Raw genomic sequence first — 20,110 nt, 5'->3', positions numbered from 1 at the left:
ATAGCTGGTGCAAAGTCTCTGCAAAAATCTTTTGCTTATAAGCTCTGCTTATCAGTAGAAGAGAGCTACTTCCTTCTTTATATACATAAAATATTTGGACAAGACTTCTGCTAGAGAAGCAATGGACAGTAATACCTCTCTCAAAAAAATAGCTAGAAAATAAAAAAAAGAAAGAAAGAAAAAAGGGAAAGTGTTCCCTGTATGTAGCTGCCAGCTCCCTTAGAGATATTTTTGTTTCTTCATGAAGTAGTAGCAGACAAGTTCTCTGCTTCCTCTGCATGTTCTTTCATTTGGGGACACTGTAGAGATTATGCTTCTTCATACCTGTATTTATATATAATTCTGCATATCTGCAGAACTCCATCTGTCTGTCAGGTGGCTATAAAAATTTTCTTAATAAGTCAGTATCTGACACCCAAATGTGACATAAATTCTGAAACAGTTTTCCTCGTTCTTATAGTATCTGTAGGTGATGGAATTATGAAACAGGTATAATCAGTCAAAGTCCATAAATCAGCTGGTCAGAATGAGAACTCATGGGTATAGACTAATACCGATAAAGCACTTCTGTATACTTGAGGACTTAAGGAAGAATCTAGCAGTTTATTTTCAATACTAATGCGTGTTCCAAACTGTAAAGTCAGCAACTTGGAATATAACCATGGTTCCTAAATTTACCAGAGCTCCTGAGCTAAACTTCTCGGCCTAACTTAGGTAATTAGCTGCATGTTCCTTATGATAGTTGTGCTGCAAAGTTATAGGGAGTAGAAATAAAAATTAGGGTGCGAGAGAAATATTTAATGGCACACTTATAAAATACATATATGTGAAGCTTATGAACTTTTTCCAATGAATAACAGGAATTCCTATTTCTTTCCATCATCCAAGTATAAATTGATGTTTCCTTTCAGAAGTATCCAAGGTTATTTTACTTGAATTATAACAGTAAATGAGACATTTTTACACAAAATATGATAGCTATTTATACATAATTATTCTGTGCACACTGGAAAAATTATTGAGCCAGAGGCTATAATCTAAATGTTTGGGTTGCAAGATGTTTAAAGAGTCTCCTTTAAGCATGGATCAAGATACTGTTTAAAATAGTCTTATAGAGCAACCAGCTAGACTCAGTATATCCATCCCCTTGCTATGGAATTGGCAGTTTAGCTGCTAGTCTGTAACTGCAGTAGTTTGTTTTCGTTAATCATGAAAACCTGAAAATGAAAAAATCTGCACACTGTTTTAACTACAGTATAAATATTGCGTGATTATCTAAAGAAGCTATTTTTGTAGTTATTTCTCCTTCTTTGTCTCTTGGGACTCTTTCCTTGAGACTTTATGTGTAACTATGTGAGACTTTAAGTGTAACCTTTAACTTCTGTGGAAACTCTGTCAGAATGATAAACTAGACTTGGAAAATATATCTTTGTTGTCAAAACCTTTTAAACTACTATAGCTCCTCTGTATACATGACAGAAATAACTGTTGCTGTTGAGCATTAAAGAAGAAAAGAATTTGATAAGGTGATTTTTCTCTCATCTTCCTGACAGGGTAGTTTTAATTATGTTTACTCCTAGGACTAACCTAAAGCTGTTGAGGTGGTTAGAAGTTGCTTCAAAAATGTCATCACTGAGATTTACTGGGCAAGTGCATCTCGCCATATAAACTGCAACAGAAGATGTAGAAAACCTCAAGGAGAAAATAACATGATGGTATCTGCAACAGTTAAAATTAATCAGTAATGATGTTAATATAGGATGACCTTCAGGTGAAACAGGATTTATGGGCAATATATTTCACCTAGACAATGAACCCCTTCATCTAGAATGTAAGCCCTTGAAAAGTGTATCTTCAGGATCAACCCAGTAGAAAAGGATTATGAATGTTCTCAGGATCAGGTCATGTTGAGGGGGTCTTGGGTCTACACAGAAACAAGGGACCATATTAGGGGAGTCCCATGCTGCTTGTTGGGTATAGGAAGTGGTACAGGTGAAGGACTTGTGCATTTGCAATTTTTCATCATGGTGGGGGGGGAGGATTCTAAATCTAAATTCTAAGCCCTCTTCTCCCATTTTCTATGCCACATTATTTTCTAAATTCTAATTTTAAAATAGTTTGTCGTTGAAAATTTGATTGTTTTGCTTGGAGGAAAAAATTGTGAAATATCAGCATATACTTTTTTTACAGTACTTCTTGTAGCCATTTAGCAGAAAGTAGACAATCCTGTTAAAATTCATTTAAAATATTTTACTGTTACAATAACTGGGAAAAGTTAAGGAAGGCTGGGAACCTGAGATGTGTTTCATCTGTGACCTCAGACCAAGCAATTCTGCTTCCTTTCGTAGTCAAACATACTTTTTGGGAGGGTGTAGGCCATCATAGCTGCTAATAGGCCTTACTTTCTCACCCATGACATTCATTTTTCTTCATCAGTGATATCTGGCAATAACAAATATTTAAATAATTTTCTATTTACAAAATAATCTTGAAGTGAAATTATTGTCATGTGTATGTAAGCTAGATCACAGGAATAGATCTCAGAAAATTTTGATTCTATTATGGGTACTATTATTTCTTTGTTCTATGACCTTTTCTTTCCCCTTCTGTTAAAAAAATAGAGAGAGGGATTATTACTCCGACTTTTGTAGTAAAGCATTTTTCTGTAGAGAAAGGACTTTATAAGGATAAAGAAGAATTGCCATTACTACATTTCATTCCCATATAGATTTCTATATTCTATCATTGGTGATCTTTTTTATTTTAAATTAGATGTAAAACCTTTCAGTACAGAGACTGTATGTTAAATACTCTATACAATCTCAGCACAAAGAAACGCTTGTCTTGAAAAAAATTTTGGAACTTCTGTACTTGGATTTTTAAACACATATTAAATTTTACATAATAAGATTTCAAATTTTTACATTATTATGTGCTCATAAAGGATAGCCTAATAAATTATATTTATAAATGTTTGAAAATACAACCCTTTTTAAAGTGCTAGCTGTAAGAACTGCTCATTGCTGTTGTTAAAATGTGGCAGGTTTTACATGAATTTAGCGGTCATCTTTCCTTAAAAGACATCATTCATCTTGCCATACATTTTACTGATGAGGTTATGGGAACTGTATGATTAGGATTTGGGGATAGTAAAAACTATTATCATAACATAAGACAATTGCATGAGGTAAGTGTTTGCCTTATCTACTGTTTAGGTTAGAAACAGAGCTGTCTTCAGCAATAAATTTGCGTGTTGTACTTTTTTCTTGTCTGTTGACTCACAATTTGGTCTTTTCTGCAGTTCTCAGGAGCAATGGAACTCAATATTTCAAAAGTGAGTTTTATATAAAACTAAGATGTACTTTCCATTCTAATCTGATTTGCTGTGTGTTTTTCCCTCTCAGGAGGATACAGATCATAATTATTATACTTCAAGGACATATGGCCCATATGATTCTACCAGCCGGGATCTGTGGGTCAACATAGACCAAATGGAGAAAGACAAAGTAAAGATCCATGGGATTCTTTCCAATACCCATCGGCAAGCAGCAGTAAGTTACTGTACTTTTGTATCTTTCTTCTTTGACTGACATGGATATTTTTCACCAGTGACTGATATAGCAGTACTTACCCAAGTATCGTGACTACTGTTTGCAGGGCTTCATCTTTGGATTTGTAGTTAAGCTATGCAAGTCTGCACAGTGCTACTATGAAAAGATTCCAGGTTGCCTTTTCACAGCTGCTGTAACAGTCGTTCATAGATATCCTTCCAGATTTACTTTAATTTCACCTCTGCTTTTAGAGATAGATCGCAAGCTATCAAACAGTAAATTACTCGTGCTGTTGAAGTCAGAAGGAGTGTTGCCGTTGACTTCAAACAACAGAACTGGATTCAGGATTAAGTTGTGTAATTTTAGGGGTGCCATGGAGCATACCTGTGTTTGCACTTCCGTTCTGTATAAGATGTTGCACTTTCTTCTTTGTGGAGAACTAATAAAACTCATGAGAAAATGTTATTAGCACTGTTTATTTGTTGTTAAATAGTAACAAAAGAGATAGATAACACTTCCAGGCTAACAGTTTTGTTTAACTAATAGTAGCCATGCTGCCTGGCAAAATGAATATGAAAATAATGTACTCACTTGCAGATGTAATTAAACACTGCATGATTTCCCAGATCTGACCTGTGGCTAAAAACTGCATAGGTAGGAGGGCCGATATTAACATCAGTTAAATACAGAGAATTAGAACTCAGAATTGTGGTTCATGAAGTTCTTGTTTCATCTATTCACCTATTTAGCTTCAACAAAATGTCATTGGGTTCTGGCAATTAAAAAAATAGTTGATGCTTTATTTTAAATTTGTACAATTTTAAAAGATGTGAGGAGTGGGGAGGGTTAGCAGTTTTAAGCTGAGAGGAAAACAAAGTTAAATTAATCTTTTCTCTGGGTTTATCTATTATTTCCTAGAACCAGTAAATTCACCAGCTAGGTGACTGTCTTAGAGGAAGATGTGTGAAAGAGAAGAAACACCTGAGATCTAGGTCAGAATGCAAAAAAACAAAGTGGGATGATAAATCCACGAAGTCCGACTAACAAAGAGTCCAATATATAAAATATCGTTCTCACAGCCGAAAAAAGAGACTGTAAGGAGCCAGAGACAGTGGAAATACAGAGGGTTCAGGCAAATATGTGTCTTTGGGATAGTTTTAATAAAACTCTGTATCAGCTATTTTCTTAACACAGTTTCTCTAATGAGAAAAAGAGTATGTGAAAAGGTGAGAGCTACCATGTCAACTATGGTAGCCAATAAACTGTCGGCTATCAACTATTTAGATATTTTACAGGAAAATTAAAAAGGTTTTTGTTAACGATCTCTGCTTTTAGTATCATTTGCATAATTCACTGTCTACTTAATTAGCCTAGAGGCCAGAACCTCAGTTCAGAGAGTAACATATTAAAAAAAAAATCAAAATACTGAGTTTAATGAATTGGAAATTCTAATCTTGAATATGGAAGAAAGAGTGGACTACAGCTTTCTTGACCCTGTCACTGCTTTTTGCTTCATTTCAAACTTTCAAAATGATGTTTTTCTGTGGGAAAAAAATAAGAAACAGTGAAACTACCATACTGTCAAATATTCAGAGGAAGCCATACATAACTAAGCAGCAGTGCTTTCCCTTCTCTTCCACAGAGAAGGGAATTAAATTTGTCATTACTCTTTTAAAAGGGCATTTCACACACATTTTTGTGACTTGGTGATTTACACGCTTGTAATTTCTAAATATTACTCTCCAGCTGTGTCAGGATAATAAGGAATTAAATTTATTAAAGGCTGATTATTAATACAGCTACTTATAATGTGGGGGAAATCTTTGCTAAAAATTTTAAACTTTAATGTACAATCTTGTAAGCTGCTAGAAATTTGAGTTCATGATGGATTTTAGAGGTAATTTTGTAAAACTGTGGACTGAAAAGGTTCACTGAACGTTTAATTTTCCCCAGACTTTCAGAAAGATTCAGATATGACATCTAGTTCGAGTGAGTTAAATTTAGAAGAAAAAAAATGTTAAATGTGTCACGTTGATTGAAGAGGATATCGTCTTTTTTCATTTTTTCGTAATATATAATAAAGCACTATTTAGAATTTTAAATTCTCATATGTATGGTTTCTACTATTTACTTTTTCCTTTCATGTCCTTATGGTAAGGAGCTTACTTGCATTAATTTCCTTAAAAGTAAAAAAAAGTAATTATGGAAAAAATCAGAATTTGTGAATTGAAGGGATATTTGAAAAGAAAATATAGAATATATAGTGCTATATTCACAAACACTTTTTTTTTAAGTTAGATGCAGCTCTTTCAGCATCTGTATATCTTTAAGGTGTACATCAGTAATGCCTGTATCAGTATCTGCTGATGATGCAGTCAGAAATTGGTATTTTTTTGACATGACGAAAGTCCCATTTGTACATCCTATGTAACTCTTTTGGGGAATATTAATATTTCTCATATCTTCTATTTTTCTGTCATTATTGCAAAAATAAGAAAAAGTGTAAGACCAAAAAACTCTTATCCTAACACTGAATTTGTGTGTTTTCCTTCATTCCAAAGTATAATCTTAATTCAGATTTGTATTCTTACGAGTTCCAACATGCTTCCAGTCTTTTTTGCTTTTGGGGGAAAAGGGAATGAAGGGAGGATAACCATGATGTGATTTGGACTTGTAAACAGCGTCATCCATGTCTGATGAATTTCACAAGCTAACACTAATGGAAAAAATAAAATATTTAGTGATAAAGGAAATACTGTTTTTTTCCCATGATACATTACCACTGTCTTTTCAATGTTATAGTAGAAGTTTATGTGCAATTTGGATGCTGAGTGTGTTTAAATTAGACAACTAATAGCTGATTACTCAGCTACAGAAGCACCTCATTCTTGTGAAGCTCAGTTCTCTTCCATGTCAGTTCGTTCTATCATGTATGCATGAAAAAAGCATTTCTCCTGCATGAGTCAAAAATTACAGTACTCTTTCTGAAAAACAAGGTAAGCAGGAAAAAAGAAACGGTTTTATTTTTGGTGGCCATTATAATATTATACTTAAAATCATTCTTTAAATCTTGTTAGCTATTTGTCATAGTATTATGCTAAATAATTTTCTATATTAAACACCTATTGCATTTTCAGTATATAGGGTGTCACTTTTAGACTGAATTCAATGGGAGATCTATATATTGCTTGCATAGTCATAGGATCAGATTTTTTATATATTGCAAACATTCTCTTTATACTAATATAACTGTGCTACAGCAGTTCCAAAGGACAGTTAACAGGCACAGATGTCTTTCAAAGCAGTTTAATGCTTATGCTGTTATTAAGAACATTAGTGCTAATAGGTGAAATGGACAGTAGTGTCTGAAAGAAAGAGGGACCCTTTGGTCAGTAAAACAGTGTTCTTTGAAATGATATATGATAGAATAAGCACATAAATACAGCATACTCCTTCTCAGCAGTGAAAACTTTAGACCATGGGAAAACCCTGTTGTTTAAGCTAATTCATAAGTTGTCTTTTACATATGCCATTTTAATTAGAAACATTCACTTGTATACATATTTACACACATACAGAAAAGGTCTTTAAAACCTACTCAGTCCAATTAACACAATGCAAATGGATTTGCATTCCAATTAAAAACAAAAAAGAAGTGCTAATAAATTCTGTCAAAATTCTGACTTCCACTTAAGTGGAAAGAAAATCTAATTTAAAGTTATAGTAAATCTTCAGTTATTAATTTCATGCCAAATAATTCTTTAAAGGTTTCTAGTGGATGTATAGTGTAATTCTTTCAGAGGGAAGAAATAATCAGAGGTAATCCAGAAGCAATAAGCAAAGCCATGATATAAGTAATTTTAGGAAAAAGAAAGACAAAAAGAAATATTATTTATTCATTTTTAAAATATGTGGACTGTTGCCCTTCCTTAAGTGAAGACATCAAAGGTAAGGTTGGGGGACTTTCACTAGCCACTCACCAACATTTCCTCACAAAAAAAATTATTGTAGAAACTCCTCTTAAATGAGAAATACTAATGCATTGCATTCATTTATCCTAGTTGTGTGGTTGCTTGAAGCTCAAACAGCAAATGCTGTTAAATATATTTATGGGATATAAGATCTATACTGTGAAAAGACCTCGCTGGGATTTCATCATTTCTTTGTCTCTTGGCTAACGATTTGCTTAGAGTTTAACCTGGTGGCAGGCCAGGTGATAATTGTGGATGGACATGTCCAAAGATTAGCCTAGCACTTCCAAAGCAGAATGGGGGGGCCAATGGCATGGCCAAAAGTAAACTGCACTTTCTTCCTGAGTGGATTAAAGAATCAATGGCCTTTGGGAAAGGAGTGGAGGAGGTGGGAAAGGAGGAACAGAGCCGGAGGAAGAACAAGCTTGAATTTGAACCCTAGCTCCTAAGGAGCACGGTGTATTCTGTCAGCTAGTTTTCTGCTGTGAATTCAGCTGAGCCTTTCATAAGGGATTATCACCTGCAGGTTGAGAGAGGGGACAAAAGTCAGGAAAAGAGATACTTCCGCTTTATTTTGTGATAAGTAGATTACATGCAGTTTTCTAGTACTTCTGTTGCCTATTTCTATATAAATGATTACATCTCGTGCTGTTTTTGCCCATTGTATGAATAATTGCATGTATTTGCTTTTACATTAATCTGGATGGTAGAAAGGGCAATTTTATGATATCAGGATACTTTCTTTCTGTAGATGTGATGCTCTGGGATATTACTATGGTGTCCTGCATCTTTGTACTTTTTTCCAGGGAATTCAGAGGGGCATAGGATTTCCTTCTATTTAGCTGTATAGAGAATTTTGGAACCAATGTTACCCAGATTTGTGGAGGAGGTGTCTTCTAGTGACTACTTCTCAGATACATACCCAGGTGGCGGCAGGGTTTCAAGGAGAGCTCTGAATCTGATAGGCTATATGGCTGAATACCTCTGAGGAGCAAACCACATACTGGCAAGAGAGTGGGAATTATGTCAAATTTATCAATACATAAGGCCATTGCAATATATGGCTCTTTTTAAGAAAGAGGCTAAAACCATTGTTTAGGAAAAACTCGGCATTTTTTAAAATTCATTCTTATCAGAGGGTTAAAGTGTTTATTTGGGAGATATATTCTTAATTTTCTAAAGTCTCCAACTGTTTAGATCCATTGCTATCAAGGTTTTGAGTAAGTGCTACACAGAATTGTTTCCAGTTAGCTATTGACAATTACAAGTTTGGATAACAAGACTTCAGTGAAAAACAAAAAGAAATGGTTGAAAGATTTTTGAAGTGGAGGGATTTTCATTTTATTTTCTCTTACTTTTCTTCACATTATTGATTTTTATTTTCTGGTGTTGTTCCTTGCAGAGAGTGAATCTGTCCTTCGATTTTCCATTTTATGGCCATTTCCTACGTGAAATCACTGTGGCAACTGGGGGTAAGTGGCTTTCTACCCATTCACTCTGAGTAGCTTCAGAAGAGTTCCTTGGCAGCTATTTAAAAATACCTTTCCCTTCCCCACCCCCTCCAGAGATGTCAAGAGACAAACTGCAGAATTTATTTAGGAAATTCTGCTTTACACAGAAAGAACATTACAAAATATTGATATGATGAAAAGCCTCCAGCTGCAAAAGCTAAACTGATATAAAACCTTTTCAGCAGAAAACCTTACAGCGTTAATCGTTTTCTGTTTAGGTACTTCCCCCGGTTATCTTTTATTTTTCTTCATTTTGTGGCTGGAGCAGTTGCACTGGTTGTGGAGATAGTTTACCTCTCTGTTTTTGCTTCAACACTTATACAACAGGTTATGGCTGCTTGAGGGCAGGTGATTTATGATCCAAAGATGAGAAGTGCTAGTAGAAGCAGTGTAGCTTGTCAGTTGTAAGGCAAGCAAGGGGTAATTTGCTATGTGGTTGCAGTACAGCTTACCTGCAGTGGTAGCAGTAGTGTTCCTCTCCCCCTTCTCTGGGGGAAAGACAGGAGGTATGAAACAGTCCAAGCTCCTGGCCCTGTTGCTTTGGATGCCCACGTGGCTAGGGCCAGCTTTCCACCGCTGCTGTTCCTGCTGAGCTCCTGCTTTACAAACAGCCCCACCATCCTTTGAAAAAGCATGGAGATAGCAGAAGAGACAGGGGCAGGAGTAGCATCACCAGGAGGACACCCAAAAGTATCCTCTGCTCCCTAAGGATGCCAACAAGTTCATGGACTCTGAGTCCATGAGGTATGGCAGGACAATGAGATACTAACAGGCATGGCCAGGACCAAACCCGCCCCCTTCCCTGATCAAGATTCCTACTTCTTGTGCTACGAGTGGCCACCCTGGCCAGGACCTGGGGGACAAGGACATGGAGATCTTGTGTCCCACTGGAGCTATGAATGGGAGAAGTATGACTAAAAGTTTGGGGAATGCTTACAGCCAGAGTCCCGACAAGAGCAGGAGCTGGAAAGGAAGTTGCAGTCTGATGTGCTGTGTCAGGATCTCCATTTTGCTACCAATGCAGTGCAAGCCAAGGGAGATGGACAGCTGTGAGTAAAGGCTGAGATTAAATCGTTGATCTGCAGTCAGAAAAATAAAAATCATGCAGAACTATGGGGTGTCTTAAGTATCAAGATTTTTCCCTTCTTCATCAGTAATGATATTTTGACGCTGAGTAGGACCAGATGAACCAGCAGCATGAGCTGCTATTTGGGGTTTGGAGACTTCTGTTTTCCACTCTGCTTAGCTTTTAGTTACATTTTAGTGCTTGAACACGAGTACCTAATTCCATATTTTCCTGTCAGAGGAGTCACATTTGATGTAGTGCCAAAATCAAGTGGATGACCTATGTGCTGTGAAAGAACAGGGTGGAATGAATCCTATCTGCCAGCTGCACGCCAAAGTAGCAGTACTGAGGATCACATTCATCCTCTAAATGCTTCCTTGTCCTTGCTGTAGAAGTTGGTTCCTTAGAATTTCACCAAGTTATCTCTTTCTCCAAGTATCTCTTTCTCCAAGTATCTCTTCTTCTGTTGTTACTCTGAATATTTATGAGTCCGGTACATAATTGCCACTGTCGTCATATTCTGTCTTCTGCCTCAAAAACTTTGGAGTATAGTTAGGTCCCTAAGGAGAACTGGGACTTTTGGGGAAGCCTTTTCTTTTTGGGGGGGGGGGGTGGTGGTGGAGGGGGTGTTGCAGCCAGGGGTAGGATGAACGATTACAATGAAAAATGTGAAAATGGCAGGAAGAATGCTGGGGGGAAGGAACTATTTTTTGCAAATATGGGAGTTTTGTTAATCATCTGATACTTTACATCCTAGGGTAAAGTTTTGGATACTGATGAATTAAAGGAGATCAGGGAGGGGATCTAAAGGTTAGATGAGACTTCTTAAAAGATTATTTTTAAAATACCTACACAAACCTTTGGATGTTCCTCTGCTAATCTGTGAGAGAAACATACTTTTAGTGTAGAGCATTCAGGGAATATTTGTTTTTAAAAAAGTAAAGTCATGTAGACATACAACACTAGCGATACTAGCTGTACCACTCTTGTATTGCTACTAGAGTTAATGGAACACTGATAATTTTTCTTTTCTTTTACTCTACTTCTAATGACTTACTATGTACAATAATATTGCAGTGAACAGATGCATGGATTATTCTGTCAAGCTGAATATGACTTTAACATTTGTCTTTGTGCTGATGTCAGTGACCTTGGTAAAGAGTGGCTTCTTTTTTTGGTGTGAAGCTTCCATGGTTTTCTCCTTCAAAATTAACCAAGATCTTGGTCTCGCATTAATAATTGCTTTAAAAATACTAACTAGATTAAGCTCAGGGAATGTAAGTCATCCTGTCAATCTGTTTTTTTCTGAAACTTTAAGACTTGTAAGTGCCAGGAAAAAAAAAGATCTATTTGTGTCATAACTCTGACAGCTCTTCTACTTTGGATATCTTTGCAAACCTTGTTACCATAAGCCACTGATGGTGCAGTGTGACTTGCAGCATGACAACAAATGATAAAGACAGGTTCCAGGTTTTTGTGGGGTTTTTTTTAATGGTATAGTTCTACAGGTTATTAGTATTCCAGTTTTTAAAATGGTATGTCTATTATTAGAGATCTGGAAGACCTCCAGAGGTTATTCTGAGATCAAAAGAATGACAAAGTTAATGTGTACAGGAATCCCATATGACAGATGTCCACTTCCTGGAGAACAGAACATGATTAGTTATGTTAATGACAACACTACAAACTGTTTTTACCTCCTAGTCATGAATTAAATAGTCTTGTTAAAAGGAAAGTTGAAAACAATGGCACGTTAAATCCCTATCACAGTAAAAATGTCTATGCCCTGCCTATCCAGTGGTTTCCACTATTCTTCACGTAGGCTGCACAGTGACATAGTAGTCTTTCAGGGTTACTTAAGATGACTTTGAAATTGCTAAGGTGTAAAACTAAACTTTTTTCTGTTTAATATTTATTTCCGCTTCCAAGTGATTTTGCTGAGAGATGATTCTGCTTGACTAAGGGAAGAAAGAATAGGGAATGAAAATGACTAGTTTGTAGGCTTCATTTGCAATTGACCTCGGCTTATATTTTGATAAGGCTATTTCATTCATAAGTAGGAGGTAAGACAGCTTATAATATTTTTATTAGCAAAATTTAATAATTTGTGGTTCTGTGGGAAATGGGCATCTGTCTCCCAGGATTCCTACAGAGAGCATTTTTAAAACAACCTCTGGAGAGCTCTCAAGGCTTTAAAAATAGCAGATAAAACAGGAAAACGCTGCGTTTTGTTTCCTGTGAAGCTTTCCACAGTTTGTACTTTACAGGCCACAAGTTTAGATATTTCCATAATAAAACGTGCAAACTGCCAGTAGGATTTCTGTAGTATGGCAAATGTCAGGGAGCTCAAGAAGCCTCTTTTGTTCCCAGTCCGGACACCCACCGACAGAGCGCGGTGGCTGCAGGGCTGGGAAAAGCCGCCGCGCTGTCCTGCAGCGCTCCGGCCAGCAGTGCCTTCTTTTCACAGGAATCTGCTCCACATCCTGCTCAGCATGGGGCAACACACAGCTGTTCAGGCTTGCTTGTATTAACTTTCCGCACTCATGGTAGTAACTCCCTTTTATTTATTCTGTGTGGCTTGTTTTGCTGTTTGTCAGTCTACGTTTTCTGGTGCCAGCCTTGTATCAGGTACTGTGAATTTCTTAGGAAACTTCTTTTCCTTTCTTAAACATCTCTGTTCAGCTGATAATTTTTCTATGATATTGCTGTGTCTGTAGCAGCATTGCAGAGGAGAGTAGTAGCTAACCGAGAATATTATGGATTTTTTATTAAGCCTTATATTTATTGTCAGGAATTAATAAAGACTTTAACCTTCTTTTTCTGAATTTCTCCTGATGGTTTGGGTAATGGGAGAGCATGAGGCATCTTTAAGTAGTTTCAATCTCTGTTCTTTCTCTGGAGTGCAAAAATATTATGTGTCCTGCAAGTCCAAGACATATGCTAGAACCAAACTTTCACCTTTAACTATGGATACTTATAAACAGCAATAGAGACAGCAAGTAAGAAGGTTGTGCTGTGTTTCATATACTGGAAAAACAATATTTTGGTCATAGAGCTTTTTCTAGAATTATACTATCAAAGAAATAGTTAAGCACTTCTTTATAAAAGAATACATTAGCTCTGTCGGATTTTATTGGAAAGTGCATCAAACAGCATGGCTAAACTTCTGGTATTTTACTGTAGAACTCTTCGGGGTATCTTTAACTCTTATTTTCTTAAATGTCCATTCTTTGCAACATACAGCACATCTAGAAATCAGGGCTAGCAGGTTATTTGTACTGAGAAATTCATGGAAGGGCCTTTGAATGGCCAACAAGAATATATAAAATAAAACAAAAAAATGCCAGATAGTAGTAGGGCAAAAGGGGAGTGGAATTTTAGAAGATTATAGTTTCTGGATTTAAGCCAAATCTTGCCAGGAGATAGAAAACTTTGTTGGTGGACAAATGATCCCATATCCACCCACTTGCATTTTCTTCTGGAGCGTTCAATCCTAGGTGGCGTCAGGGAAAGGATTCTGAAGGGGAGTGGACTGTATAGCTCAGCCCCATTTGGCAATAACTGTATTCTTCAAAAATAGCAGCAAACCCTACTGATGTAGTATCAAAATATCCAAATATGTAAATTATTTCCCATTTCATAACAGTCATGTTTTTAAAGGTAATATAACACAACCTTTACAGACCTCTTGAACAAAGTGTCAAGTTACTTCAGTTCATTAAGTGCCTATTTGATACAGTGGTCTGTGCTGTTGCCTTTTGAACTGTGGTGAGTCCAGTAACATTTCTGACGATACGTGCTTGATTTAGTTTACCATCTAAGCTGATTTTTAATGAACCTATGTTGTCTGCCGGAATTCATCCAGGAGCAATCAAGACTGAGATATTTTTTTAGTCAGAGTTAGATTTAAAAATAACTTATTATTTTATGAATTACATGAATCAAGTTATTGTAAAGGCTGCTAATACAGAAGATTATGAGGATGTGTTCAAAGCAAAACTCCATAAGACAGCAGGGATGGAACTGGAACCAAATGGAAGACAGGCGCTGGAAGTATCCTGCTGGACTTGCACTCTTTTTCTAGGCTTCAGGGTAGAGGTCTGTAAGTTAGGTTCACCCAGCTTCTAAATGTATCATGGCTCATGCTACAGCCTGTCTCATACACACAAGAGTGACAACGGAATGAGAAACTGCATCTCTGTAGGTTTGATAATTTGGGATACGGAGGCCTGGCAAGATTTCAAAAGACTATATGAGGTAACCTGCTTTAGGCAGCTGCTCTTAGGAAACCAGCAGTACAGCACGGTTAGCATGAGCCCCGAGATAATGACCAGAACGGAGCCTTTTGCCCACCCAGCCACCGTTACTCTGGTTTTCCCTTCCGAACACCGACTCTAGGACATTTACCCTGCCTGTCCACTGAGCCTGTTCGCTGGGGCTAAGAGGAGGTTTCTCCTATCCTTTGTCCTCTCATGGTGGTGCAGCAGGAAGCGTGGCAGTAGTAGAAATTGCAGTGAATGCATACAAAAGGTGTTTAGAATATGAACAAAATATTTGAGCATGCAAAAAATGAAGCCAAAGTCTTCCCCAAAGTAGATGTGCAGAACTTGGAGTTAGTTTGGGTCTGCTTCGTACCAGAGGAAAGGCACCTGGGAATTGTATACTGGAAATAACTTCCCCTTATTTGACGGTTTCATTACTTCTTCTTAACTCCTTTTTTTCTTTTTTTTTCTGGCAGAGCAGCATCTGAAAGCCCCAGAAAAGATTAGATCATCCTGCCAGATCAATATGAACTTTGATTTAGCCAATCTTTCAAGAGTTGGTTGTTAAAAAGAACTCTATGTGTATATCCCCTAAAAATACATTTTTTTTTCTGATCTGTAACTACCAGCCTGGGTTCCATAGCAGTTTCTGCTAAGGTTTTCAAAGCCTATTTCTATTACATTTTCTTTGCCTCTAAGTGATCTTTATAGTTTGATACAGACAATTCTGTCATAACTAGCATTTTTTGACACAGAAACTGTTTGTTTGGCACTGTCCACCATGTTTTATTGCTAAAGCCAGTGATTGTTTGCAAAAAAGAGTCAATGCAAGTATTAGCATGCCGGTTACGACTATACTCGAAATGTTTCTCTAGCAAATTTTTTTCAGTTAACTCCGATATCATTACTGAAATGAAGTCTTCTGAATTGGAAAAAAAATGTTACTCAAACATCTGGCCCTGAAATGTGTGGGTAATTCCTTCCAGCAAACTAAAAGCAGAAATTAGAGCTGTAAGATAGATTTTGAAGTCTCTGGTTAATTTTTTACTCGTTCTTGTCTTGGACAAATATCTACTGATTTCCAAGTTCAAAGGAAGAGACTTAGGCCTGAAAATAGCTGTAGGGCAGTGGGAGGTTGCCCTAGCTCAGAGTGAGCGGGGAGCTCAATATACAGACCCAGCTAGAGGGACTGTACTTAGGCGAGAAGAGGAATAGCAAATGCTGAAAACTAGAGCACAGGATGAGTGAGCAGAGGAGTCACAGTGAGGTATTAAGGAGCCAGAAGCCGAGTCTTGGAGCACAAGTGAATGGCACGGGAAACATATAGGTATGAATGAGAATGCTACAGTGTTTTGGTGCTGTCAGTACTCTTATGTTGGAAATGAGTGGGTTTCTGCAGGTATATGAAATCTGAAACAAAGAGAAAACAATGTAGAGCAAACACTTGTTGCAAGCTTTTATCCTCACGCAAGTAAACATGAAAAAGACCATAGTTAGTAATAAGTTACACTAGCAAAAAACACAGGATTGCAGGGGGATGGATTATAAATTGAACAAGGTAGGAGCAGCCACATGATATGTAATAAGCAAAAGTCGCTGTCTACTCTAGCAGCCTCTGAACATGTCAGTAACAGCGAGGACATCCCCTATAAAAATCCATCTGTAAGGTACATCTTATAATCTTTATAACTTCTAAAATTTACACTATCAAGAAGTAAAAAATAACAGAGGAAAAAGTAAATTAGAATTTGGTACAGGAAAGCAAAAGTTGACATGATTATTACTTCAAGAAAGCTTACTGATTCAGTGGGTTGATCACAGGTAGTTCCAGAAGGGACATTTGAATGAAAGTGCACAGAGTCTGAAATAACTCTGCCATGAGCTATAGAGATGGGCATTGCCTGTAGGCAAATTTACAAGCAGAACAAATAGCTTACATACAAAGGGTACAATTTATCTAACTGTGCAGAAACCTCTATCTGTGTTTGTCTGCCTAAGCTCTTCAGTATTCAGTAGAGTCTGTGGATGTTTAAGGCAGACATTTAACACAGGTTGGATGAATTGCATCCTAAGTCTATGTCAATGTATATTACAACAAAACAGCCTGGGGGTGATCAGCTCAAATCTACATCTAAACATCTACATGTTTAAATTTTTAGATTTATGAAGTTGGATAAGTTATATGTCGAGAGACTTTAGCAGCTAGTTTGAAGAAGGCTACAGAAATGTCCATCTATGCATGTAATAGCAAGTGCACAAATACAAAGCATGACAAAATGAAACACAAAGAAGGACTCAAAGTTGTTGTGAAGAAAAAAAATGCTCTGCATTGATAGCCTTATTTAAGAACTGCAAGAAGGAACTACTTGAAGACTTGCAAAGATTTGCAAATGTTAAACCAGCCCAAAGACAGCATCTAACATGGCTTCTTATAGACAATTGAATCATAGCACTAAGAATAGAGGTTAGCTTGTTTGAAACGGATCCAGGAATGCCAAAGACAGCAAGTACTGGCCAAATATAACTAAGAATATTAGAAGGCTGGTGAGTATATATGGGCAGCACAGCAACAGGAGCCAATAAAAATGAGCAATAGGTTTTGAAGCAAAGGAAGGATGGACCTTTGAAAAGCAAGCCATGTATCACCTCGTTGTTGTAGCTGACTGCTCAGACATCTGGAAACTAGACAGCCTGTCAGACACAGACACAGCAACCGACCGAGACAGAGCAGCAACGCACTTCAGCAGCCGGCAGGCTATTCCAGCCAGAGGTGCTTGAGACAGTGACTCCCAGTCTTCTTGTGGCAAAGTTCTGGCATATACCTGAGAATGAGGGTTCAGTCACATGCTGGCATACTCAGGTTGGAGTAAGTAGTTCAATTTGTAGAGAGTTTACTAAGAAAAGCTGCTGAAAAACAAAGATTGTTTTTCATAAATCCTCCTTCAATAGAGGCATGTTTTTGCTCAAGAATTAATTGAAATAATTCTTATCATGGTGCATGCTGCTTGAGCACTCCTGCCAAAATTAATATTAGAAAAAGTACCAGAGAGAAAGAAATAAAAAGCATCCCAATATGAAATCCCACTTAGGATTTTTATTTGGATATACCAAATTAGTTTTCAATTCTTTAAAATCTAGTCAAGAACTCTTAGTATGATCATGTTATTTCTTAAGGACAGATCATGAGCTTAAAAATTATTTGTGCTTATTGAAGAGAGAGGTCTTTTTGTGCATGTAAGATGACACCTGTATAGCCTTTTATCAAAACTGCAGTGTTTCTATCTGCTATTGATCCAAGATAAAATCATAGGCATTGAAGACACAGAAATACTTTTTTTTTTTTTTTTTTTTTTTTTTTTTTTTTTTTCAGAAAGCTGACATTATTAGAATTCATGCTGAGGAGTAACTGTGAGGCAGCAAAGTGCTGCTTCTAAACACTGACCAGTCAGGAGAACTGGCTCAGAGGTGTCTGTTATTTTCACAAAAAAGAATCATACTTATTCCACTATCAAACTCTTTACAAGTATGCATATAACTTGAGGGGAAAAGTAACAAAGAGGAAAATATCTTCCAAACTAAAAAGAGAAAACCCTAGTAAGTTAAGAGTCAGCTGCTTAAGACTGTTAAGTTCTATATTGAGAACATGTTATGGAGATCTTAGTGGACACTGAGTGTGTTAGCAGGGATATAGTGCTCATGTTTAGTTTTTCTGCTTTAAAAATGATATGAGGGATATTATGAAAATAATTTCCAAACTGGTGAGAGTTTTAGTGTAATTTTGCACCATATTTTGCAGCACTTTACTTTCAGTGAAAGAGGACAGTCTGGTGCTTGGAAGGGAATAAGGCCTTAGTGTTGCACCCTCTGGGCTCTATCATTTTGTGATGGCACACAAAGCAATACCTCTGAGTAGGAGAGAAATCTGCCCACCAGGTTAGTCATGCCATGTGAAGAGAAGGGCCCCACAGAGCTAGGACCTGAGCCTGGAAAGGGTGAGGATGGTTGTGAATTTGCAGCCTGGAATAAGCCTATGCTATCTGAACTATACCTGGAGATTTCCAGTCCTTGGGAGAGACTGAGTGCATGCATTTTTCCTGCATTTTTCATAAATTTACTTTCTTAAACTTTCTCTCAAAAACAGTGAATAGGTGGAATGAATTTTGCCTGGCTCACTGTACTAAAATGTCTAGAATATCACTGTAGTGAATGAAGTATCTCATTAGAGACTGTTAGAAATCTCCTGCTGCTCTGGACCCTTCAATGCAGAAACCAGCAGGAGATGTGCTCATCACTTTAATGAAGTGAATTTGATAACACAAACTAATGTATGGTCAACAGCTGCTAAATGGCAATGATGACATAAAACTGAGTGAATCGCTGTGTTTCTAGCCAAAATCATTTACTCAGCCTATGCTGTGTTTATTGCAGAAGATTACACTCATCATCACCAGTGGGCAGCTCTGGCTGTTGACTGGCAAATTTCAAGTCATGCAGTTGCCTTCCATTTCCCTCCTCCCATTCTGTTTCCTACATCTCCTATTAGAACAAAACTAATGCTAAACTTTTCTCTTTTAAAGCTTCCTTTGTCTATCATGCCCATGTCAAGTGTCCCTTCTAGAACTACTTTTCTGTTTTCTGAAAGAAAATAACTCTTCTATCAGTTTTCCTCTGAAACTATGTCATCTTGCCTTCAGTCAGAAAACTCCAGCAGCTTTTTCTGCTCGTGCCCTCATGCTTTATCCTTACAAATTGGATCAGAAACACTTAGGGCAAAGATAATGACCAGCTTTAGAAAAAGAAATCTGTAAGCCTTTACATCACTCTGATCCTGATACAGAAAAGCACTTGCCAATCTTGAGTTTTATGTTTATGGGCAGTTGCACTGGAGCAGTAACAGGACTTAGAATGACCAAATTTGAATTTGTATATAAAGTTCTGCTTCATAGAATAAGAAATGTGTAATTATCCAATGCGTTTGCCTACACATAGTGCTAAGAAAGCGCTTAAATAATTTTTCAGATCAGACAATTGATATTTAATAATAAATTAAATGGTTTAATGTTACAGCAAACAGCCTTCAGGATAGCCAGTAACTACTTCACAGAATCCTGGGAAGTTATTAGGTATAGGCTATGGCTAAGAGTGATCCGTAACTTTTTACTGTGGAATTTCATACTATGCATATATCTGATGTTCTGTATCTCTCTGATATCATTGCAAAGTTTCGATAATAAAGATATTTCCTACAGTGTAAAAGCGCTGTACAAATGTACACAAAAACACATGACTTTTCTGAAGTCTTTATGTCCCACAAAATATAAAGCTTATCTGCTTTGCAGCACATTTATAAGTTCAAAAGTTTTCTTTGTACCAATTAACTTTGTAATCACTACTATGTATACCCAATCTCAAATAAGATTTTACGTCATTTTGTTTTGTCTTTCATATCACATCACACTTTTAGCTGCTATTCTCAATGTAAATAGAGAATAATTGAACTCTGCAAACCCAAATTGAAAAATCATTTACTGAGAAAAAAAAATCATTTCCACACTAAAATCAGGCAACTGGAATCCAATGAGAACAATGGTTCATATATTTAATGTGTAATTAAAAGATGAAATTGTTGATAAAGAGTAGAAAATAGGCCTTTTGTTACTATAATATGATATTTCATAATAATGATGTATTGCTGTAGATGTTATGGACCTAATGAAACATACTCAACCATAAATCTTCTAAGATCCAT

General features: G+C 36.8%; 1 protein-coding gene across 1 annotated transcript in view; it reads left to right on the top strand.

The window, feature by feature from the left end:
- PLXDC2 (plexin domain containing 2) overlaps nt 1-20,110 on the top strand; it is a 268,814-nt gene that overhangs the window by 142,792 nt on the left and 105,912 nt on the right. Inside the window, exons 3-4 of the mRNA XM_062569044.1 lie at nt 3,405-3,551; nt 8,925-8,994. Of these exons, the coding sequence (XP_062425028.1) occupies nt 3,405-3,551; nt 8,925-8,994 (217 nt within the window). The remainder of the gene's footprint in view (nt 1-3,404; nt 3,552-8,924; nt 8,995-20,110) is intronic.

This window comes from Rhea pennata, chromosome 2, assembly GCF_028389875.1.
Source record: "Rhea pennata isolate bPtePen1 chromosome 2, bPtePen1.pri, whole genome shotgun sequence".
In the NCBI taxonomy this organism is placed as follows: Eukaryota; Metazoa; Chordata; class Aves; order Rheiformes; family Rheidae; genus Rhea; species Rhea pennata.
Note: the sequence above shows the minus strand (reverse complement) of the source record. Positions and strands in the feature narration are given on the sequence as shown.